The 25,335-nt window shown below is 40.3% G+C and overlaps 1 protein-coding gene across 1 annotated transcript; it reads right to left on the reverse strand.

Moving 5' to 3' along the window:
* Positions 1-2,961: 2,961 nt before the first annotated feature.
* On the reverse strand, positions 2,962-24,051 carry ZBTB43 (zinc finger and BTB domain containing 43). Its single transcript, XM_014863695.3, has 3 exons — positions 23,914-24,051; positions 20,246-20,367; positions 2,962-5,904 (listed from the first exon to the last, which is right to left on the reverse strand). Exon 3 carries the CDS (start codon positions 5,879-5,881, stop codon positions 4,478-4,480), a length of 1,404 nt encoding a protein of 467 aa, XP_014719181.1. The 5' UTR covers positions 5,882-5,904; positions 20,246-20,367; positions 23,914-24,051; the 3' UTR covers positions 2,962-4,477.
* Between the last annotated feature and the right edge of the window lie 1,284 nt (positions 24,052-25,335).

Below are 25,335 nucleotides of genomic sequence, written 5' to 3' on the forward strand. Positions count from 1 at the left end.
GAGGTTGTGGCTACCAAACCCTGAAGTTGCCTGACAGGAGCTGTGGCTCTTGGCAGAGGAGCCCAGTCACTGTCAAGCCACACCTGGCAGGAAGGAGCCAGGGGAGTGAATTCCCTGACTTCTCCCTCCTCTCATCCTCCATGCTCCTTCTAGCATCTCTGGCAGATCCTGACCAGAGGCCAGAAGGACAGGTCTGCAGAGGCCAGCATCCAGAGCAAGCACAGGGCGGAGAGGGGATCTGGAGGAGCAAACGGAATATCCAGCTCACCTAAATCCCTGCCGGAGCTGGTCGGGGCTAAAAGGAGACCATCATCTGTGCCTAGCACAGCAGAGGGACATCACTACCCACTGGATCAGACTCTATTTGGCAGTTACTTATCAAAAGGCCACAATATCACTTTTATTCTCAGGTGGTAAAAGCCAGAATGAAAACAAAGACACGTGGTCATATCCCCAGAGTGAAAAACAAAACTTTTACAAAGTTGACAGATAACATTTATTAAAACATGTCATACAAAAGGGCATGGTCTCTTCTATAAGAAGAAAATATTAAACAGTAACATTCAGTTAAGTAAAACCATGCTGTACACTGAAGACAGCAATATATAAAGACGAAACTATTCAACGTTTGCAACACAGGCATAACATTTCACAAAATATCAATAAGATATGCACCTAATGATAATCTGTTTATCATCAAATGGTTTTGTGGTGTAAGAGTCACCTGACTTGCATAAATAAAGTAATTTTCTGGAAGAAACATTGGGAACCTCATAAAAGGAAAGAAGGCAGCAGCAACTGACATATGACAGGCTTCAAGCAACACTAAAAAAAAAAAAAGTCACATTTGCAAAATGTTCCAGCATCTTCCCATAGGGCACTATCAGTAGAGATCTGAAGTAAGAAATATGTACCTTTAAATATATAAGTAGCAAAGAAAAAACCTAAACAAACGAACCCTGGTTTCACTGAACAAAGTTAGTCACCCATGAAAGCAATTAAATCACAAAATTAGTGTGGCACAGATGGGGGTAGGGGTGGGGTAACACGTCGCTTGGTTTCTAGCATTCCTCAATGATCAGAGACCTTACGAGAGCAAAGACCTGGATTTGGTGTGATGGATCCGCTCCACCCTCACCCGGGGGCGCAGCAAATCCCCTTCCCCAGAGGAATCACAGCCACGCTGCCCCTGCTCCGCCTCAACTCCACTTCCGCAGCAGCCTGGGGATGTGTGTGACTCCGCAGGAAGGAGCCACTGAGACTAAGCAGCTTTCCCAATAGCCAGAGTCAGCTTAGGCTCAGTTTAGTTCAGCAAATGCCCCCTAGAATGGAGGAGACCCCTCTGGGCAGACTCTTTGAAAGTAGTAGCCAAAATAAGGGACTGGAGGAAAGTAGAATCTAGAAATCAGAATCATCAGGCTGGGGCGTTGAGTGAGTGAGTGAGGGAAACCCTCAACTCTCAAGGAAAGGCTACCGCAGTCTTCCCTCAGTTAGCGGGTGATGTGTCTTTACCAAGTACATTATTGTCATGTGTGTATCTAAACTTAAAGGCATGGTATAGGTACTAATATTAATACCACTGGTGGTGCCTTGAAGCCCTTTCCCACTGGGATTGGAGAAAAACCACAGTTAAGACTCAAAGTGGGGGACGAATACCTTGGTTGTAGGCCACTGACACGATCCCTGAAAGACTGTTTGGAAAATGTTACCCACAACTATCCAAACTCTTTTGGAAGGATAAAGATTTTCTAAAGCTGTACTGAGGCTAAGGAGAGAGACCATCTATCCGACCCAGGACGGGCAGGAAGAAAAGGTAGTAAGACAGTCCAGTCTCCTAATCCTAAAAAGCAGAGTTTATAAAAATTCACTTTTAACATCCAAACTAAGGCGATCCCCTTCCCCCACCTCTCTGCACAGGGCCAGCATCTCAGAGGCCCAAGCATCTCACAGCGTCTGGGTCACCTGATCAGCAACCCAAATTTTTACGGAAACCCCAACTATCACAGAAAACAAAACAGCAGATGTGAGGAACTTACACTTTAGATCCTACATTTAGTAGCTGATGTCCATATAAGGATTTCTAAAAGATACTCCTCTCTTCACAACCCATTAAATAAGTCCCAGCACAACTGACTGCTTTCAAAACTACCAGCCAAGGGCTGCCCGCCATGCCCGGCTGAACGAGAGCGCTTCATCGTCACTCACGACGAGGTGGCCGTGCTGATTTCAGCTTCACTGCAGGACCATGATTTTTCCAGAATACTTTCATTTCACCTCTCTGACTCCTCCCCAAATGTCCCAACGCTCATCTGAATATAATTTTTAATGGGAAACAGCACATCAAACCTTCTAAACAGGCAGAAAATGGTGTGCTAACACATGGGAGAGTGTGATCAGTTTTTGGCAGAACAAAATGACTTCACTGCCCTAGTATTGAAATTACTAGGAGTAATAAAACAACTTCTCCTCAAACATAATGGCGAGGCTCAGACCTAAGCCCCACTGGCTTCTGACATGAGGAAAAGAGAAGAAGCAACGGAGCCGGACTGTGCAGCCACCTCTCCACACTCCTGTCAGGGACACAGAGGAAGGACTGTCAACTGGTGAAGTTTCAACTCTAAGAGAAGAGGATATTAATGTGGCAAACAACCAAGAGGTAATATCTAGTTTCTAGGTTAAAAAATCTATCTATCTATCTATATATATATATATACTTATAATAAAGTTTTAAATACAAAGTGCTTTTTATATATCAAGAATGATACAGTGTTAATGAACAGATCCCTGTTTTGTAATCTTGATTACAAGAGTTAACTGGTAAATGAGTACTTTCTTTCCCCTTTCCAGACAATGTTCAACAAGTAAATGCCTTGGTGGTTGAAGCTTGAGGATCAGAGGCCATTGCCAGCAATGTCTATCACATTAGAGCAAAGTCAAACTTTTAAAACAAAATTTCACCCCAAATCCAAGAAAAGTTTTTATTTTAAGGAACAAGTTTCCACGTGGAAGTAACAGACCAGTAAGTTTATGGAAAAGTTGACATAGTGGTAGCACCCTGTCCTAGCCTGGTGATAACTTCAGGTATATTACACAGCTCACAAGCATCCTGAATATATGCTTCCTTTTTAACCTAAAACACCTCCATCTGACTGATCTGAAGAAAAGGTCTCAGAATAGCTGCTTTTCTTGTTGTTTTTTGGTAGGTATAGCTATGTGGACTTGTAAATTTATGCAGCTTTATCTATAATTTGGGAGCATGAATCTGTAGACTACTTTCTAAAATTAGGACTCCTTCTTTCCCCTGGTGAAAACACATTCCAGTACTCCTAAAGAACTGGTAGTATGAGCTCAGTGTACCCCTCTAAAACCATCTCTCCCACCAGTATATTTTCAAGACTCCTCTTTTCTTGGCCAGTTGTGTTTTTTCTTCCCCTCAAGTATAACCTGCCACTCAAAATTCTGCTACTCAGCAACTCTCACTCTGACAGTTGGAGTCTTACTGTAGCGCTCTATTATAAACTCCTGAAGTTCACAGGTAACTCTCAGATATGACTTCTGACTCCTTCCCACTAACTGTGGTCACTGACTGACCTCTTTGGGAAGCACCATAATCTGAGAGAAACAGCTGGAGCGCCCAATGGTACCGTGGTCAGAGTCAAAGCAGATCCCACTGTGTGGATGCTACAATTCAACAAACAGGATTTGGGACAGCAAATCAATTAGAAATACCTATCACTGGCACTCTAGAGAATTACAATTAGACACAATTGCTCAAACTAAACGTTAGTACTAAAATGCAAAACTTTGCCTCATCTAGAGTCTGAAACGCAATGTGACAGTGGCATCTTACAGAAATTGAAGCTTGTACCATAAGTTTTGTTTCATACTTAGAATGTAATCCTCTTAGTATCTCCATATTTAGTTAAAATACCCTTTAGAAAGAATAAAACCAGACAAGAGAGCTGTTAATCAATTTCTCATCCTAGAATCACATGATTTTTAGCTTTTACATAAGTAGCATTTCATTCAGTGAAGCAGCTACCAAAACAAATCCACGTTACCTAAGTATAGTAAGAGCAAAACGAAATTCCAACATGACCTTGTAATAATGAGTGATCACAAATTGCTGCCACCTGAAATGGAACTGGCGGGTTGGAGTCCAGTTCCCAGCCAGGTGTCTGCATCACCAAGTCCACCTGCCTCGATCACATGGGCCTCCAGGCTTACCTGGCCAGCTGTGGGGGTGGGGGGGAGGTTAACTTAACCCCATTACCCACTCCAGGCCTGGACTAGAATATACAAATTTGAGGAATTAAATTTTTTAATTGGCCTACTTAGAGCTGGTCTTTCAGAAATATCTTCCTTTTCTTTTTAAGCTTCTCTCATAATAGCAAGTAGCACGCATCATCTGTGCCCAGATTTGCATAATTACCATAGTTTATTTTTGAGCCTGCCACTCAAGGGCCAGATTCTATTTTTAGTTAGCCTCAGTCGTATTCTGCTCAGCCTTTGCAGCTTCGTAGGACTTGGTACAAGAAGTCACATGCCTGTGGAAACTGTCCCTCCACATAAATCTCTTTGCACAGATATTACACTCATACGGCTTTATGCCTGTGTGAATTTTCATGTGGCCCACGAGATGATGCTTCATTTTGAATTTCTTACCACAGACACCACAGCCATAAGGCCGAAGACCAAGGTGCATGCTCATGTGCCGATCTCTCTGACTCTTGTGAGTGAAACTTTTCCCGCACTGACAAGGATACAGCTTGTCAGTGGCTGAGAATCCTAAATGGGAAGCTTCTTCTTTAATCCCTGTTACCATTTCAATATTCTCACTGTAGCCTGCTGCTAGGGCAGCCTCCTGTCTGTGCCCAATTAGATTTCCATCCGACCTCTCTCCAGAAAACTCTTCCATGGAAGAGCCATAGAAATCCACCTGCTCGTCATAATTGCTTTCATCAGCCTGTCCGTCAAACTCTGCTTCGACTTTTTTTTCCCCGATGTGAAAGTCCTCCTCTACTCCTGAAGGCTGGACTGAGTGCTCTGTCTGCATGGTATTGATGGACTCAGTGACCTGGTGCTCGTCGTAGGGTGCATGCACATCCATGCCCTCACACGCCTGTTCAAAGCGCTCGGGCTTCACGTGGATCCAGCGTTTGTGAGCCATTATGCTGGGCTTGCTGTACATGGGCCGGGTGTAGTGGAACTCAGCGCTGTCGCTGGCCCCCTCCTCGCCATCCTGGCTTGCCATTTCAGTGCTCAGCCTGTCATGCTCTGTGGATGAGTTGCTGGGAAGGTATTCGTGCTCAGTGAGCTGAGATGACAGCTCATCTTTGGTGCTCTCCTCTTCATTCTCTCCATCCCTCAGTTCTTGAGCTTTGGGGAAATCAGTATGGCCCCCAGAGCCCAGCTCAAAGCTCTCTACCAGGCCATTATAACTACTGCTGCTTGGAGACTGGTGGTCACTGCTGTGATTCAGCTTCTGACAAAGGACTGTAGGGTTTCCCTCTAAAACCTCAGTGCATTTGTCTACCACATGCCACATCTGGAGGAAGCTTGCTGCTGTTAAATAACTAACAATTTCTGGAGCAGGCATTACTAGACGTCCAGTATAACTAGACAGGAGAATGTTCTCAAACACTCTGGGGTTCATCACATCAGGCAAAACAATCCTCCTGCTGTTTTTCAGGAGTACCTGGTCACAAAAGTACGGTGAACTGGCAGCAAGAACAGCTTTGTGTGCCCGGAAAATGTGGCCTTGGACAACAATGGAGACATCACACAATTGTCCCTGCTGGCGCTGCTGGTTCAGTTTCTGCAGAATGGTGCTGGAAAAATCAGGAAATTCTACTCGAAAAGAGTTTGTTCCAGGCTCCATTTCATCACAAATCTTGTTCAGTGCTACAAGAGAAAGAAAAATTAGTACTAATTCTAGCCCAAAAGGAAGCTTATTGATCACTAAGAAAACTAAGACACGTTCCGTAGTTCCATAAAGCCCCCTTGCCTGTGGGCGCAGTGGGTGGAGCATCCACTCCCCAGAGCAAGGGGCACAGGTGTGAGTGCGCCAAAAGCAGGAACCACCCCCATTCTTCATGGTATTAACTCTGGATTTTACCTGTGTCTGTGACTGACAGAACAGAATCCACAGAGATATTTGTAAGCTATACAAATCCTCTAAGTAAAACGAAGTAAATATTTCTAGTCAAAACAAACATGATACCTATAAAAACGACAGAATTTTCAGGAGGCCTCAGATTCAACCCAAATTTGCCACGCTGGGGTGAGAAAGTGAGAATGGAAGTGTGGGAAGAAGGAAAAACATATGTAAAGGCTCTGAGGCAGGAATGAACTCAGCAACTGCAGGGAACTGACAGGAGGCACTAGGCTAGAATCCAGTGAGGGGGCAAAGGGGCTGCAGTGGTGAGGCCAGAACAATCGTGCCTTTGGTCCTTTGGCACCATGGGGGCAAACTCACTAAGGCCCCAAACAACATGAGTTTTTCTAAGTTGCAGTCAGAATTTTAGCCCATTAAGAGCTTCTGATAATGTAAAGCAGAATGAACGGCAAGCAGAATGAACCTTCTATGTGGTGGTCTCCAAACTGTTTAAGAAAGTTATAGACCAGGGGCCAGCCCGGTGGTGTAGTGGCTAAGTTTGCATGCTCTGCTTCGGTGGCCTGGGGTTTGCAGGTTCAGATCTTGGGTGCAGGCCTACACACCGCTCATCGAGCCATGCTGTGGCAGGTGTCCCACATACAAAATAGAGAAAGACTGGCACAGATGTTAGCTCAGTGACAATCTTCCTCAAGCAAAAAGAGGAAGACTGGCTCAGCGCCAATTTTTCTCACCAAAAAAAACCTCCCAAAAATTTATAGACCAAAGAGGATAGTAAACATTGTCCCTGTTATCGAATGAACTCAATCTGAAAATAAAGTTATAACAAAGAATAAGGGATTACCTTATTGTTACCTCATTGTTGTGTTGTTACTGTAAATATATGTTGTGGGCTAAGTTAAGCATTAGACAATATCTATCAAGAGCAATCAACAAGATGAACTCTGCTAGAGATCCTGCTCATGTCCCATAATTCCACAGTAAATTAAAACAAACCAGAAAACCCAACAGATTTATCAGTGCTATTTGTCACCTGGCTCTAATTCTATACCCAAACACTGCTAACTACAAGGTTTTCTAACTATAAGATAAAAGAATCAGACAACCTAAACAAAGATTGAAAGTTATCTTTGAGAGATAGGGAGAAATGCCAAGAGAAGAAACTGATGTCTCTTGAGTTAATTACCGTATACTATGGACTGCTACCTTTTTTCACTTAATCTTTATAATGACTCTGCAAATGTAGGGATTGATATTCTCAAGTTTAGCCATTTCAAGTAAGTTTCCTAAGACTAAAATAAAAGCTAGTTTTTATTAAGTTGGGATTTGAGCCTAAGTCTCCATGACTCCACAGACTATGCTATTTTTCCCATCACATCACACTGCCTCTTCTAAGGAGATATCAAAACACCAGATTAGTCATTAATAATTTTAAGAGGTTAAGACAGTGCTTTTAGAATAAAGTATTAATTTATGGCTTACAGTTCTTAAAACATTTCATAATAACTTAAAAATAGACCAGGAAACAAATTATTTAGGTATTTATAATTTCAAAAGGAAAAGTTCTGAAATTTATGGACTAATTTACAGACTACAGGTATGTAAATTCTGAGAATTACATCTGGGCAAACAGCTTCTCTGCTAGATCTCATCACTGCAGAATTTCATTTTTAGCTACTTGAAAGAAAAGGGGGGAGGGAATAATACGCACATGTAAAAAAAACTTAGAGAAAGCTGTATAAAAAAATCTCTCTCCACTATTTATTCCTAGTCCCTCCACCAAAGGAAATTACCATTAACAAACTCCTGTATATATTTCTAGAAACTTCTCTGTGTATTTTTCAGAATACATCATATATATCCTTTAAAAATTCCTACCCAAATGGGTTCATTACCTACATTTTATTCTGCACTTAGCTGTGGTCACTTAATGGCCTTGCAGATCATGTGGCATGCTATAGACTGATTGTGTGCCCCAAAATTCATATGTTGAAACCTGTTCCCCCAATGTGATGGTGCTTGGAGATGGAGGCCTTTGGGAGGTGATTAAGTCATGAGGGCAGAGCTGTCACGAATGGGATTAATGCCCTTATAAAAGGGACAACAGAAAATTCCCCTGCCCCTTTGGCCATGTGGAGGACACAGTGAAAAGACAGCTGGCTCTCTATGAACCAGGGAGCAGGTCATCACCAGATACCAAATATGTCGGTGCCTTGACCTTGGACTTCCCAGTCTCCAGAACTCTGAGAAATAAATTTCTGCTGTTTATGAGCCACCCAGTCTATGGTATTTTGTTATAGCAGCCCAAATGGACTAAAACATCACATTAGCACAAAAAGAGCTAACTCACTCTCTTTAATGGTTACACAGTTTCCTGCTAAATGGATGTATAATTGAAGCAGTTCTCTCCTTATAGAATTTCAATTATCCAGGGTTTTGAAATTATGAGCAATGCTATAATGGACATCTGTGTATAACTATCTTGGTGTATCTTTGGAAATATCCATAGGGTAATTTCTACCAGTGGAATTGCTGGGTCAAAGGGCTGTGCATTTGACATTCTGATATACATTACCAAACCACTTTCCAGAAAGGTTGTGCCAAGTCACACTCCTACCAACGGTGATGGAGGCTATTTCCCCACACCTTTACCAACACTGGGCATTATCAAACAAAAAAGAAGTCTGAAAATCTCCTAAATGAATAATCCATGATTCACTGTTGTTTCGATCAACATTTCTTTAATTCTGAATGAGACTGATACTCTTTACTCGTGTTTACTGGTTATTTTTTCTTCCTACAAATTATCAGTCATGTCCTTTGCTCAAATAAATTGGGTAATTCATCTTAGTGATTTGCAGTTTTTTTAATCAATTTATAAAATTAACTAATTACTCAATCTTTGCTTTTATGGCTCCAGGGTTTTGTATTAGACACGGAAAGGCATTCCTGACTCCAAGATTATTTATAAAAAGTAAAAAAAATTATTAAGGCTTTTTTCCTGGGACCATTTTTTAAAAAGCATTTAAACTTTTAATAAGCAAGGAGTATATTTTGGCATAATGAGTAAGGTTGGGATCCAGTCCTTTTCCCTCCAAAATGGCAAGCCTATTTTTCCAACACTATTTACTGAATAACTCGTCTTTTCCTCAAGATTTCAAGTATCTGTTGTGGAATTTTAAATGAGAATAAAACTTTTTAAAAACAGCTCAATAAAAATAAATGCCCTAAGTGATGTTGCAGAAAATCATGGAGTAGGAAGCTCTCGGGGTCAGTCCCTCCACCAAAACAACCAGTAAGCCTTTAAAATGATCAGAAACAATTATTTTGGAACTTTGGAATCTGATCAGACACTTACAGCAACCAATGCAACTCTTGAGGAAGGGAGAGAGACTGCTGAACCTCGCTACAAGAGCAGTGTGTGCAAACTGGCTATAATCCCCACTTCTCACCCTGTGGCAGCCTGCAGGATGGTGAACCACATTCCTAGAGTGGCTGGCTTATGCCAGGGTGGACAGCAAGGACTGTGTCCTCCAAAAATTGGGGGCTTTGTATCTGGCCAGTTCTAATGGACCCACATAGCTTTGTTTTGGCCCTCTCTGGCTGCAGTGGCTTCTGAAGCAGCATCTATCATAAATTTTCAAAGACAAACATACTTTCCCCTGCTACTCCCTGGGTGAAAGCATTTAAGGAAATCTCTGTTAGGTCACAGGCTGACTGCATAGACAAAGCAACAGAAACTTCAGGACCACGTGCAACAAGGAATACAGAATATTTGGAATATTTTCCAAAACAGTTTGGAAAAATCACCATACAGACACTGCAGCTCTCAACAAGTGACAAAAGGAATCTCCTAGGAGGGGAAGAATCTAATTTCAAGAGTTACCACATTAGAATACTCAAACTGTCCAGTTCTCAAAATTACAAAGTATATAAAAAAAAGGAAAATATGGTGCATTCACAGGGAAAAAAAAATTTAGACACAATCTACCCCTGAGGAATTCCAGACCTTGGAATTACTAGTCAAAGATGTTAAATCAACTGTCTTGTATGTAGTCAAACTGCTACAAAAACTATGGACAAAGAACTAAAGGAAATCAGGAGAACAATGCCAATAAAAAGATAGGAATTATAAAAAGGAACCAAATAGAAATTCTGGAGCTGAGAAGTATAATACTTGTGTTATGGGCTTAAGTGTGTCCCCCTAAAACTCATATGTTGAAATGCTAATTCCCAATAGCCCAGAATGTGATATTTGGACACAGGGCCTTAAGAAAGGTAATTAAGTTATTGAAATGGGGTCATCAGGGGCTGGCCCGGTGGCACAGTGGTTAAGCATGCACATTCCACTTCGGCAGCCCAGGGTTAGCGGGTTCGGATCCTGGCTGCGGACATGGCAGTGCCTGGCAAAGCCATGCTGTGGTAGGCATCCCCCATATAAAGTAAAGGAAGATGGGCATGGATGTTAGCTCAGGGCCAGTATTCCTCAGCAAAAAAAGAGGAGGATTGGCAGCAGTTAGCTCAGGGCTAATGTCCCCCCCCCCACAAAAAAAAAGGAGGGGCCATTAGGGCGGGCCCTAATCCAATCTGACTGGTGTTCTTATAAGAAAATTTGGACATACAGAGAGTCATCAGGGATGTGCGCAATGTGAAGACACAGTGAAAAAGTGGCACCTGCAAGCCAAGGAGAAAAGTCTCAGGAAAAACCAAATCTGCTGACACCTTAATCTCTGACTTCTAGCCTCTGGAACTGTGAAAAAATATATTTTTGCTGTTTAAGCCACTTAGTCTGTGGTACGTGTTATGGCAGATCTAGGAAACAGACACAAGTTGAAACAAAAGATTCAGAAGAGGAGTTCAATGGTAGATTTAAGCAGGCAGAAGAAAAAAAAATCAGCAAACTCAAAGATAAAGCAATTGAAATTTTCCAGTCTGAGGAGTAGAAAGAAGAATGAAGAAAAACGAACACAATCTGGTGTACCTGTGGGAAGCCATCAAACGTACCAATACACACATCATAAGAGTCTCAGAAGAAGAAAGGGTAGAAAAGGTATTAAAAGAAATAATGGTAGAAAATTTCCCAAATTTGATAAAAGACATAAACATACACATCCTAGAAGCTCAAGAAACTCCTAGTAGGATAAAGTTATAGATTCACATGAGACACATTCTAAGTCAAACAGTAGAAAGCCAAAGACAAGTGAGAATCTTCAAAGCAGCAAGAAAGAAGTAACTCATCATGTAAAATGCATCCTCAATAAGATTAACAGCTAATTTCTCATCAGAAACCATGGAAGCCAGAAGGCAGTGGTATGACATATTTAAAGTGCTAGAAGAATAATTCGTCAACCAAGAATTCTGTATACCACAAAACTATCCTTTCAAGAATGAAGGAGAAATTAAGACATTCCCAGATAAACAAAAGCTAAGAGTGTTTGCTACCAGTAGACCTCCTCTACAAGAAATGATAAAGGAGTCCTTGAGGCTGAGATAAAAGAACACTAGATAGTAGTTCAAAGCCATATGAAGGAATAAAGACTATGGGTAAAGGTAATAAGTAAATATAAGAGCCAATATTACACTTTTGGTTTACAACTCCTCTTTTTTTCCTGTATGATTTAAAAAGCAAATGAATAAAACAACAATTTAAAAATCTATGTCAATAGGCATACAATGTATATTAAGAGCAATCTGTGACAATAACACTACTCAGTGGGAGGGATGGAGACGTATAGGAGCAGAGCATTTGCATACTACTGAAACTAAGTTTGAACTTGTCAAACTAGGTTGTTATAAATTTAAGATGTTAATTGTAAACCTCAAGGTAACTACTGGGAAAATAACCAAAAACACACATGAAAAGGAAAGAAGGGAATCAAAATGGTATGCAAAGAAAAAAAATCAAATATTTTTAAAAGGCAGTAAAAAGGCATTTTTAAAAGGGAGGAATTCAAGAACAAAAAAGATACAAAATACAGAGAAAACAAATAGCTAAATGGCAGAAGTAAACCCTTGTTTATCAGTAATTACTTTAAGTAAATGGATTAAACTTTCCAATTAAAAGGCAGAATGGATTAAAAAACATGATTTATCTATATGTTGTCTATCAGAGACTCACTGTAGATATAAAGGCATAAAGAGATTGAAACTAAAATGATGGAAAAAGATATTCCATTCAAATATTAACCAAAAGAGAGCTGGGATGGCTATATCATTATCAGACAAAATAGATTCTAAGTCAAAAAGTTTACAAGAACAAAGAAGGACATTATATACTGATAAAAGGTTCAATCTATGAAGCAGATATAACAATTATAAAACATATATGCACCTAACAAGAGATATATAAATGAAACAAAAAGGTAACAGAATTGAAGAGAAAAACAGACAGATCTACAATAACAGGTGGAGACTTCAATATTTCGCTTTCAATAATGAAGAGAAAAACCAGATAGAAGATCTGTAAGGAAATAGAGGACCTGAACAACATTATAAATCAATTATACTTAAAAGACATACAGAATGCAAATAAAAAGGAATGACATTCTGATATATGCTACAACGTGAACACTGAAAACATTATGCTGAAACATCATGCTAAACATTAACTTAAATCAGACACAAAGGACAAACATTGTCTAATTCCACTTACACAGAATATCTAGAAGAGGCAAATTCAGAGATACAAAGTAGATTAGAGGTGACCAGGGCCCGAGGGAGTGAGGAATGAGAGTTAACTGCTTAATGAGCAGAGTGTTTCTGTTTTGGGTGATGAAAACATTTTGGAAACAAACTGGTGCTGGTTGCACAACATTGTGAGTGTAATTAATGCCACTAAATTGTACACTTGAAAATGGTTAAAGTGGCAAACTGAATGATACATATATTTTTTACTGCATATTAAAAAAAAAAAAAAGTCATGTAACTTCATTTTTAACTGTGTAAAGGCGGTAATAGTCCTTGTAATTTAGTAAGTATCTGACCTCCACCCTTAACTTTGAGTGAGGGTGGCATTTCTACATATTCCCTGACCTTAGGAACATGCAAAGCCTGCACCTCTCCTACAGCTTTTCCTACTACCATAAGCAACAGTTACAAACTCACAGCCAGCTGTGACCTATATTAATAGTATAGCTGCTGTTTCAATTGTTTACAAGACTTTCATAGAAGTAATCAACTCACTTAAAAAGTCATTAAAAAACCCCATAACATAAAACACTATATGCAAGGTACTGCGGGGGATTTCCAAGATGATCAGGGAATGTCACTGTCCAGAGTCTTTTAACCTGCTAGGGGAGATAAAAAAACAACATGCATATAACCCTGTTACTCAAGGCAAAGTCTGATAAAAGCACCACAAGAGAATTACAAATGCGGGAGGAATTCAGAGGAGGGGACCAGATATACCCTACAGTTAAATATCCTGTCACTAGAAATACTGGTGTCACCAGGGTAAGAGGAAGCCTTCAGGGTAGCATATAATTCTTCCCATCTACCACATCCTAATCAACATAATCTAAGAAATATGGAAAAATTGGCCTGAGTCCCAGAAACTAGGGCTCAAAGTTACCTATATGCCACAAACTTTAATTAAGGATATGGTGAAGACTGGGTCAGACTAAAGGGAGATGTTGCCCCTGCAACTCCACCTGCTATACCAAGCAATCCTGGTACAGTAGCAGCAATCCTGCCAAAGGACCACAAATTTGGAAGGCCTGTAGCTAAAAAGCCAAGGTGGATCATGGGACAAATCTTGCAGATTGACAACATTCAGAGGTGGCTGTATAGGAATACCATACATTGCAAACTGCCTCAACAGAAATTTTTTTAAAACTTAACATGAGAGGGTGGGCTCATTAGTAGCCCCAGGAAGGAGGCAAAGGCACAGCCCATCATTTGCCAGCTGGACCAGGGAGACAAAAGTAGGCCCCTGGCATCACAATTTCACCAACACAGAAGAAAGTGCAAGAGCTACAGCTCTCCTAACAGGGCCTAAGACCTAGCCTCTGGCCCCAGTCACTCTACTCAAGCTAAGCCCAGGTGTCAATCTGGTTCAGCCCATCCTCCAGGTAAAGAGTTAAGAGTTGATTCTAATAGTATTCAGGTGTATGGGGAAGGATCCAAAAGCAATCCACCCACAAAATGGGACAATTTTGGACCTGAACAGAATGTTTCCCTCTAAACATGTAAATAGATCTACAATCTATAGATTGTAAATAGATTCTACAATAATAAAAAAGAAGAAAATAGCAAGGGACAGACAAAGAGTACAGTTTAGATAGCATTTTTAAACTTATGTTTTCCACAAACTTATGAAAATATAGTCTCTGAATAAAGTATAAGGAAGATAAGACAAAATAGCAGAATGGTATGAAAAAAGAGCTGACAAATAAAGACAAGATGTAAGGAAACTAATAACTAGCACAGAAATTTAAACAGGTAATAAGAAGCAGAATTGCAACTGGAGAAATTGGAATCAATCACGCAGAAGGCACTTTAGGGGAACTTCTATTAGAATGAAGGAGGAGGATAAAAATATGAAAACAGCAAGAGAAGATAACAGAACGGAAGAACAGAGCATAGAGATCCAATGTATGGCTAATTAGTGTCCTTGAGAGAAAGAACAAAACAAACGGAGTAGAAGGAATAATCAAATAAAATTTTCATTAGAAGAAAACTTCCCTGCATGGAAAACCTTGAGTATTCAGAAGAGTTTTGTCCCAGTAGTGGGAAGAAATTAGCCCCAAACAAAACGCAGTTCTGGTCCTGTCAAAAAAAGAGTAAAAAGTCTGAAAAGATCAAACTATTTCGTAGTAACTTAATTGTGTTCCAGAAATAAGCTTGAATATATTTACATAATACAAAAATATCCTGAACCCAACAAGGTGAAAGTCATGCCTGGCATCCAACTAAAAAAATCACCAGGCATGCAAAGAAGCAGGAAAATATAACCGCTAATAAAGAAAGAGAGAGAGAAATCAATAGAAACAGATACAGAAATGACAGATTTATACAACTGGTAGAAAATTCTATATTCCGTTATGTTCAGGAACATTAAGCATATTTGGTAGACAGGGAAGCCATACAAAAAGACTCAAACCGAACTTCTACAGATCCCAACAAACACACACTGGATGGGAATAACAAAAGAATTAACACCGAAAAAGAAAAGATCAGTGAACTTGAAAACACAGCAATAGAAACAATCTAAAATAAAACAGAGAGAAAAAAGACCAAAAATAAAAAGGGAAGGGGGAACAGAGGACCAGTTAGCTGTGAGACAACTACAAGGTGTCTAGTTGGAGCCCCTGAAGAAGGGGAGGGTATAAAGGCTGAAATTTATTTCAAGAAATAATAGCCAAAATTGTTCTATATTTGATGAAAATGATACCCATAGATCCAAGAAGCTCAACAAACCCCAAGCACAAGAAGCAGGAAGAAAACTACACCAAGGCATATCATAATCAAATCATTTAAAAATCAGCAATGAAGAGAAAATCTTAAAAGTAGACAGAGAAAAAAGACCCATTGTGTACAGAGGACCAAAGAAAAGAAAGCCTGTAAACTTCAAAAGTAAAAAGAACAGAAACAAAAATACACAAAAACAAAAATAAGTCAAGCAAAACTATTAATATCAAAGTAAAATTCAGTGTAAAAAGCATCAAATGGAATGAAAGTTTATTGTTAGCTGATGAGTTCTATAACTCACAATGAGGGTCACGTTGTGAATGTTTGTGTGTAAATGTAGTGTAGACTTCAAAACATAAAACAGTGAGAGAAACACAATTGTAGTAAGAAACAGAAATATCTCTTTTAATCCTTAATAAATCAAGTAGGCAAAGGATAATTAGGATCCAGAGGGTTAGGTTGGTATCATTAACAATGATAATTTAACTAAAATATACAACCTCTGTATCTTACAAATGATACACCTTTTTCAATTTTCATAGGACATTTACAAAAACAATCATATAAGTGGCCACAGAGAACATCAATAAATCCCCCAAAGCAGAAATGCATACACAGAGCACATTTGATTACACAATGTAATAAATCTAGAAAGAGTAAAGATAAATTTTAAAAAGCTCCCAACCTCAATAATTAAACAAAATTCTTAATTCTTAAAACAATGAAGAAATTAAAACTACAATGTCAAATTCACAAAATTAGGAGTAAGAAATGGAATATAATCCTAGAAACTTGTAAAAACAGAAGACAATTATACAATAATAAATTTTAAAGTCTCATAGATAAAAAGTTTTATAGAAAAATGTAAATTGTCAGAATTGACCAGAGAAGAAAAAAATCTTAACAGATCAATAACTGTGAAGAGATTACAAAACATGTTGAAATGATTTCTAAAGGTACACCAGGCCCAAAATATTTTATGGGAAAATTCTGTAAAACTAATTCCTATGCTATATAAACTGTGTCAGAGAGGCAAGAAGGGGGAAAGGGGACATAGGAGAAAACTTACTGATTATTTTTACATAAAACCTTGGTATCCAAACTTGACAACAAAGGAAAAACTATAATCCTAGCTCAAGTATTAACAGAGAGAGAAAAATCCTAAATCACATGGCACTCTGGTTTGTTTACTTTAATCTCTTGCGGGTTGAGTACACTGTGAGTGTGACAAGAAACTGATTTATTGGTTCCATCACTGAGGGCAGGATCCTAGGCTATGGTGAAACTCCCGCCAGAAAGCCATCTCATCTCACAAGCTCTTTCCCAGTTCTCTTCCATTCAAGACGACCCCTGGTGACACAGATCACTACCTGTGCCTCCTTCCACCAGTGACAGAGGGTGGTGGGAGATAAACCTGGAAAGGATGACTAGGACTACACTGCTGAAGGCTGAGTTTGAGCTTTAAATGTGGGCACGGGGTTAGCAGTGAAAACTTTTGAGTGACACATTGTGAAATATGTTCCAGAAGGATAATCTGCTGATAGACTTATACTAGGAACAAGTCTGAAAAAGAAGCTAACTTTAAGATTTCAGCAAGTACAGTCTAGGTTTGAGGCAAAGAAATAACAGTGAGCATGGAAAACAGAGGGGTAGAATTGATAGGATTAACTAAATCGGTTGGCAAGAAGATGTGACAGTACTGCTGGGTATGTTAAAAATCACACCATTAAGAAAGTGAAAAGATAATCTACAACATGGGAGAAAATATATGCAAATCATATACCTGGTAAGTAACCTGTATCCAGAATATATACAGAACTCTTGAAATTCAACCATAAAAAGACAATCCAATTGAAAAATGGGCAAAGCATTTCAAGAGATATTTCTCCAAAGAAGATACACAAATGAGTACACACAAAAAAGCTCAGTATCATTATTCATTAGGAAAATGCAAATCAAAACTACAATGAGATATCACTTCTCACCCACTCAGATGGCTATGATAAATAAGACAGATAATAACAGGTGATGGTGAGGATTTGGCAGGATTAGAATCCTCACACATTGCTGGGAGGAATGTAAAATGGTGCAGCCACTTTGGAAAACAGTTTGGCAATTCCTCAAAAAGTTGTAACTCAACAATTCTACTAGAACGTATATACCCAAGAGAAATGAAAACACATGATGTCCACAAAAACTTACACACGAATGTCCATAACAGAATTATTCATAATAGCCAAAAAGTGGAAACGACCCAAATGTCCTCAACTGGTGACGGGATAAATAGAATGTGGTATACCCATACAATGGAATATTATTCCATTTTATTATGTACTATGTATGTATTATTGTATTATGCCATTCTTTTGGCAATAAAAAATAATGAAGTACTGATAGATGTGACAACATGTCTAAACCTGGAAAACATTATGCCAAGTGAAAGAAGTTAGACACAAAAGACCACATCTTCTATGATTCCACTTATATGAACTGTCCAGAATAGGGAAATCCATAGACAAAAGCAATCAGTGGCTGCCAGGAACTATGGGGAGAGGAAATAAAGAGTGACTGCTGATTTTTTTTAGGGGGATGAAAATTCTAAAATCAGATTGTCGTGATGGGTACACAACTCACTGAATATACTAAAAAACTCTTAATTGCCTATGAATTATGTCTCAATAAAGCTGTTTAAAAAATAGAGTAATGCAAGGTAAACTAGTTACCAATACCCACTCTGAAGTTTCCCGATTGTACCTAGGAAAATGCCATAATTAGTAGGCATAATAACAGCACCTACTATTTACTAAATGCATGCATTGTACCAGAGTCTGTGCAAAGCACTTCATGTATTCTCTCTCATTTAATCCTCATAACAATCCACTCAATACGTATTTTTTATTCCTATTGTATAAATAGGAAATAAAGAGGCTAAAGTACTTAAGGTCATATAACTAGTGAGTGATGAAGATGTAATTTAAATTCAAAACACTTGCTCAGGCTCCTTATAGCCTGAGAGATGAGAGTAGAAGGTAAACGCAAATACTATTGTCACAAATAAATAACTGAAATGACCTGTAGCACGCAGTGCACTCATAAACTCCAGAGCAAATTATTCACCATCCTCAGAACTAGTGAGGTACTAGCAACTTTACACGCCACTTTGCCCACAGTTTTTTAAAAAGTCCTAACAGTAACAGTTCTAAAACAAACACACCAAGCCCAGCTCATTCCCTGCATGGTTCATGGGGGCTGTCTGGCTTTCTGTGAAGCAGAGGACGCAGAGCAAATATGGAAGAATCACTGAACTAGACGACCTCCAAGACTCCTCTCAACTTTGGTGAGTTTAACAGCAGCCTATATTAATTATTCAGTTGAGGAACTGTATGTCAAGTTTTATACACTATTTAAACACCAACTACATATCCTAAAAACACAGACGACAGCAATATAAGACAGAAGCAGACCCACTAGCTACTTGTCTTGAAACCCTCCAGAGATTTCTTAATCAGAACATATGGTAATTTGCATGCTTACTGTGGGTGCACATTTAAACACAGTAAATATTACTTCACTAAATCTAAAGACTGGCACAAATGTATAAAAATACCCACAGCCCATGCCTACCAAAATTCTTTCTATTAGTCAAACGCTTTACAGTTCACCAAGCAGACTGTGTGAACTTGGGTCTTGTAATACTCCTGTGACACTAGTGAACAGTTAGCCATTGACGATTAGATAGCAGGTAACTAAAGCTATCTGTTTGTTTTCAGTTATAATTATAGCTTTTAGTTGTTCGCCCTCCTATTGTTAACTGTGCTGTTTAGGCAATATACTATCTGATTCCCACTAGGTTCCTATAGATAACATCTCCTTGGTGCCTGGGTCACCATGGTAACAGATGTTTGAAAGCTGTTTTTCAGGAATTAGGACTGCCTTGTCCAGTTCAGGCCAGTCTAGACCACCAACCCATCAAGTGGGCCTGTGCAGGGGCCCAATAAGTGAACTTTCTGATGTCAAGAGGCTAAAAACTCCACCCTCAGATCATACTAATGCCACCACTTTGCGAACATGTGTCCCATGAAGAGGCATGAAGTTTGACTACGCTTGCGCAGATCATCAATTACCTCACTTCCAATCATCTATCCCCATACTTCAGACCACTCTGCCCCCATCCATAAATATCCGAGTCCCCATTTTTGCGGAGGCACATCTAGGACATTCTCCCACCTCCTCGCTTGGCTGCCTTGTGATTAAAACCCTCTCTCTGCTGCAATCTCGTCATTTCCATGATTGGCTTTCTGAGCAATGGGCAAAAACGAACCTGTCTCGGTAACATTTGTATCATCATACTTATTTTAAAGATGAGTAAATGGAAGCTCAGGAAGGTCAAGCTCGCCCAAGGTCACATATGTCAGAAATGGTATGTCAGGATTCAAATAGAAGTGTAATTTCAAAGCTGATATTTTTCTAAGTTAAAAAAACATCACTTAGCAGTAAGGTTTATCCGAAATCAAATGCTCTAACAGTACAACAACATATGGCAGTGATTGGCCTTAAAATGTGCAATATTTCTTCCTCAGACTTAATGAGGAAGAGAGGAGAAGTAAAAGAACCTGCTGCTCTAGGGCCATTAAATACACTTACATTATCATTTTTGCTGAAAAAGAAACCATTTTAGTAAATAATTTTAAAAACTGTATTTTTAGCAAGTTTATGGCTTACCTAATGCAAAGTCGTATTCCTGGGATAAAGTTTCTTATGCCATGGCCATCAAAAAAGTATGAATGAGTGAGGAAGAGGAATCCATCTCTCAGCTTTGCTTCACATAAAAATCACACTGACTTCTGAAAGGAAAAATCATGTTGAAAATGTAAGAGTTGTTGGTGTCATTCACCGTGTACACGTGCTTTGCCAATAAACACCACAGGTGTGTGAACAGCAGAAAGAAAACTAACCAAGATTAGTATTTTGTTATTATATTAACTTCTATTCTGCACCTTCTTAGCTTCTACCTTTGTATTTTTAAAATAAACTTTTAATTTTGGAATAATTTTAGATTTACAGAAAAGTTGCACAGAACGCCGAGAACTCCTGTGTGCCCCTCACCCAGTTCCCTTTAACGTTACCATCTTACATTACCAGGGCACATTTGTCAAAAATAGAAAGCCAACACAGGTCAATGCCTACGTAATTCTGCAGAATTAAAATATCCTTTGGAAAGCGTTTTCAGTCTCCAGACCATTGTCAGTCAGCATGCCTATATTTTCTCCTACTTGGAACACTTTAGCCAAAGAACTTAGTAAAACTTATTTTAGAATTTTTAAAAAACAAGCTACCTACTTTATGAAGTTTGATTCGTGTCTCCCTTTAAGTCAGAGCTGAACATTTTACTTAAAACTTCAGGGCAAATGTTCCATTGTGGCAAACTCTTTGAGATTCAAAAGAGAAGGTATTGTTCTGACCCCCAACTCCCCACTTATCAGTTATCCTACTATTACATTACAATAAAGCCAAGGAAATGTTTTTAACTGCACCCTCATATTCATTAGAATTCAGGATAATAAGTTCAAATCAAGAAAGCAGAAACAGTGCTTGTTTCATGAAAATTATTAACTACATACCCCCAAAATAAAAGGAAAATTTTTTCCTCAATGTTACAAATAAGACAAAAATCTCTTTCTAGTCTAACTGCAAATATAAATGAGGCAAAAAGGAAAAGTTTATGAAAATGATACAGAGCATAGTCAATCAAGTTTAAGAGGCATATTTATAAATTTCTGAAATCAAGATGTGATGACCAGGTTAATAGTTGTCACGGCCTTAAGGATAGAGCATTCCTGGGAGTGTCATCAATGTTTTTTGTTTTTCTGGGGTTTTTTTTGCTGAGGAAGATTAGCCCTGAGCTAACATCTGGGCCAGTCTTCCTCCACTTTAAATGTCTGCTGCTGCCACAGCATGGCTGACAAATGGTGTAGGTCTGCACTCAGGATCCACACAAACCCAGGCCACCAAAGCAGAGGACACGGAACTTAACCACTACAACACGGGCTGGCTCCTCATCAATGTTTTTGATGGTACAAAGGCCAACACTGGGAAAAGCAAGGATATAACTCTGAATTGAAAAGTATTCAAAAGAGTAGGAATGTTAAGAAGTTTAATGAACACTTTAACCAATCTATTTCACTTATTTTTTCTTTTTATATATACGTTAGAATATTATTTTAAAATGTCTAAATAAGTCTAAACATTTTTCAGTAAGAATTTTTAAAGACCTAAATGATGATAAAGCATATGCCATAGCTTAACTGGCAGTGTTTTCTCCTTCTTTGGTGGTACATAAAATAATCGATGGTATCCAGAGTTCAATACAGCTGTAATTCAGCTGTTACATCTTACAAGAAAGCTTGATAAACTCTCTCACAGGCAAACTGACAGCTTAAATAAGGTAACATAAAACAAAGACCTCTCCCATCGGAAAGCATACAAGAAATAATACATAATTTTGGGTTATCATAATAAAAGGGCTATTTTCCCAACACTAAGAGTTTTCTTCATGTGAAAAGTAAAATCTACTTTAAATTTCTTACTTATGGCAGATTCCTGCACTGAATCCAAGGAATCTGGAGGGAGGAGAGCCAGGAACCTACTGCAAGTAGAAAACTTAAGAGAGATTTTAACTGAATTCTTTTAAACAAACTCCTTTACTAAGGACCTTAGCTGTGAAGACAGCAGGCATCAACAAACGGAGGTTCAACTTAATGTTCCTAAAGGCTACAGAACGAATTTTTAAAGTCACATTTTCAAAGAGCTTGTTAGTTTCAGGCATTTCCGATGAGCAATTTTTTTTTTGTATTGTGGTACAACATACTTAACATAAGATTTACCATTTTAACCATTTTGAAGTGTACAATTAGAGGCATTAAGTACATTCACAACGTTGTGCAACCATCACCACCATCCATTTCCAGAACTTTTTCAGCATCCCAAACTAAAACTCTGTATCCATTAAACAATGACTCTCCATTCCCTCCTCCCCTCAGCCCCTGGTGAACTAAAGTCGCCTTCCTGTCTCTATAAATTTGCCTATTTTAGATACCTCATATAGGCAGACTCATACAATATTTGTTCTTTTGTGTTTGGCTTATTTCTCTAGTGAGTAAAGCACTAGAGGAAAAAAAGCATTCTGTAAAGCAAAGAATGAACTCCAAATTACTAGGTTTCTCATAATTTAACTATACATACTGACAACCTCTGACATATCCAGTGCTCCCAGAAATTCTGCTACTGTTCCATGAGCCCCAAGGGGCAGAGGATTTCAGACTGACCCTTTTCTAGCCTGTGGACAGGCCTGGTTAACAGCCATAAGTCAAAGAGCAGGCTCCTGAGAGCCCTGGAGGGCATCCTGGGGTAACTGGATGGAGCAAAGGGAAGTAGGGAGCTGCGCAGGCCTGAAAAACCACAGGTAAGAAAAGGCAAGGATCCTCAAGCTACTCTGGCCCTGAGAAGCCTTCCTATCTACCCACCAGGAGCAACTGAACCCTGACACTTAGGTTGGGCGACACCTGTCAGAGCTGAGGCCAGACTGTGGTTTAGTCACTGAGAATGTCACCAGTGCAGGAAGCTTCACGGGGTCATGAGTCACCTTCCATGGCTCAGAGGTCCGGGCAGGCCTGCCCTGCCCCATCTAGACAAACCCAGTTAGGAGAGGCAGAAATAAGAAGACATAAAATTGGCAGAGAGAGACAAACACAGATGGCCAAAGAACTGGACTGACCGGCAGGTCACGAATGAGAGTAGGACAGAGAAGAAAACACAGGGTCAAGAGACATAGAAGGAAGGTGGAGACAGAAATCAAGACAGGGCCTGAATCCTAAGAGAGACAAGGTGGAGAGAATGACAAAGTTGACAGGGGCCGAGTTGAGAGGCAAAAAGAGCAGATGACAACAGGTGACAGAGACAGCAACAGAGAAAACAGCGGTAAACAGAGAGAGAGAACCAGCGGAGTCCGCGCACAGCCTTTCTCCCGGCCCTGGCTCGAACCCGAGGCCGCCAAGCCCACCCGGCGTCCCCGAAAGGCCGGCGGCCGGACTGGGGCAGGATCTCTAAGCGCTCCGGTCCGCCGAGGTCCGCCGCCGCGGGGTGACCTTGGGCGAGACGCTACCTCGGGGGCCTCGGCGTCGCGGTACGCGCGCCGGGCTGGCCGGAGACCGCACGACTCGGACTCGGGGCGCTGGGACTCCAACCGCCCCCGCGCGACTCATAAGCATCCCGGTCGGCGGAACGGGCCCGGCGGGGCCGGCGGTGAGCGCCGGGACCCGCGGAGAAGCCCATAAACCTCTCCGGCTTCCCTCCCTGGCTCCTCGCTACCCGTTGTCCCTCGTCCGCCGTACCTGCCAAGGGCTCCGCGCTCACACAGCCCGCCCGCGGTACACTTTCCGCCGCCGGCGTCAGGCCCGTTCAACCCGTCGCTGCCGCCACCGCCACAGCCTGTGCCTTCCGCTCCCGGAAATGCTTCCCAGTCCCGCCCCCTAAACGGTCAGTGCTTCCGGGGGTGCGTCAGCGAGTGAAAGCGATGTGCGCATGCGGACTCACATTCGGGGCGGGGCGTTAGGAGAGGGCTCCGGGATAGACGACGCCTGCGCAGTATCGTCTGGAGCCGTGCAATCAGCTTTAGGGGTTGTGGGACAGCTACTGGGAATTGCGGAGCTGATACCGACTCCTAAACCCTTTTTAAACTTTGACCTATCTCAACCTGCCTAGCAGAGATTGTCAAATCCGTCTCTGCCTCCATAGCGGCTTTGGCATGCAGTGGATGCTCAGTAAATGTTCAATGAAAGGACCAGTGCATTCCATGTGGGCCCCGCTAGCGGAAAAACCTCATTTTGTTCAGGTAGCAAAGGAGATCCTTTGATCTCAGGGGACATCACCCCAGCTAGAGGGAATGACTCATAATTGGTCTAAACTGTTCATGATAATCTCATTCTCATTAGCCAGTACAATTCTTCCTCAATTTACAAGGGGGTTACCTCCCCATAAACCGATCGTAAGTTGAAAATATCATGTCGAAAATGCATTTAATGCACCTAACCTCCCGAACATCATGGCTTAGCCTAGCCTACCTTAAATATGCTCAGAACACTTAGATTAGCCTACGGTGGGGCAGAATCATCTACACAAAGTCTGTTTTATAATAAAGTGTTGGATAGCTCATGTAATTTATTCAATACTGTACTGAAAGTGAAAAACAGAATGGTTGTATGTGTACAGAAGGGTTGTAAGCGTATCGGTTATTTGCCTTCTTGACCTTGTGATTGGGAGCTTGGCTTGCTGCCACCGCCTAGCATCAGGAGAGAGTATCCTACTGCACACGACTAGCCTGGGAAAAGACCAAAATTCCAATTATGGCTTCTACTGACTGTGTATCACTTTCACACCATGGTAAAGTTGAAATTTTAACTGCCTTTAGTTGGACTAGGCATAGTCATGTGACCAACTTCTGGGCCTAATACTTCTTATAGAGGTTTCTGAGCTGGCTCCCGAAAAAGCTTTTTTTTTTTTTTACAAAGTCCATCAGGACTTTTAGTTGTTTATGCTCCTTAAGTGCATTGCCACTTTTATTTTCTTCCTGCCTCTAAGCAAACCTGAAAGTTGGAAGTTCAGTCACCATGATATGCCTATGACATGACAAGCAAATGCTAAGGCTGGTAAAGCAGAAACATTGAGAAAGCCTAGATCTTATATGACATTAAGCTACAGCCCCAGCTTTGGACTCTTTCCTCCTGGATGGTTTGCTGCCTAGTAAACTTCTTACT

The sequence above is a fragment of the Equus asinus genome, chromosome 10 (genome assembly GCF_041296235.1).
Source record: "Equus asinus isolate D_3611 breed Donkey chromosome 10, EquAss-T2T_v2, whole genome shotgun sequence".
Taxonomy (NCBI): domain Eukaryota; kingdom Metazoa; phylum Chordata; class Mammalia; order Perissodactyla; family Equidae; genus Equus; species Equus asinus.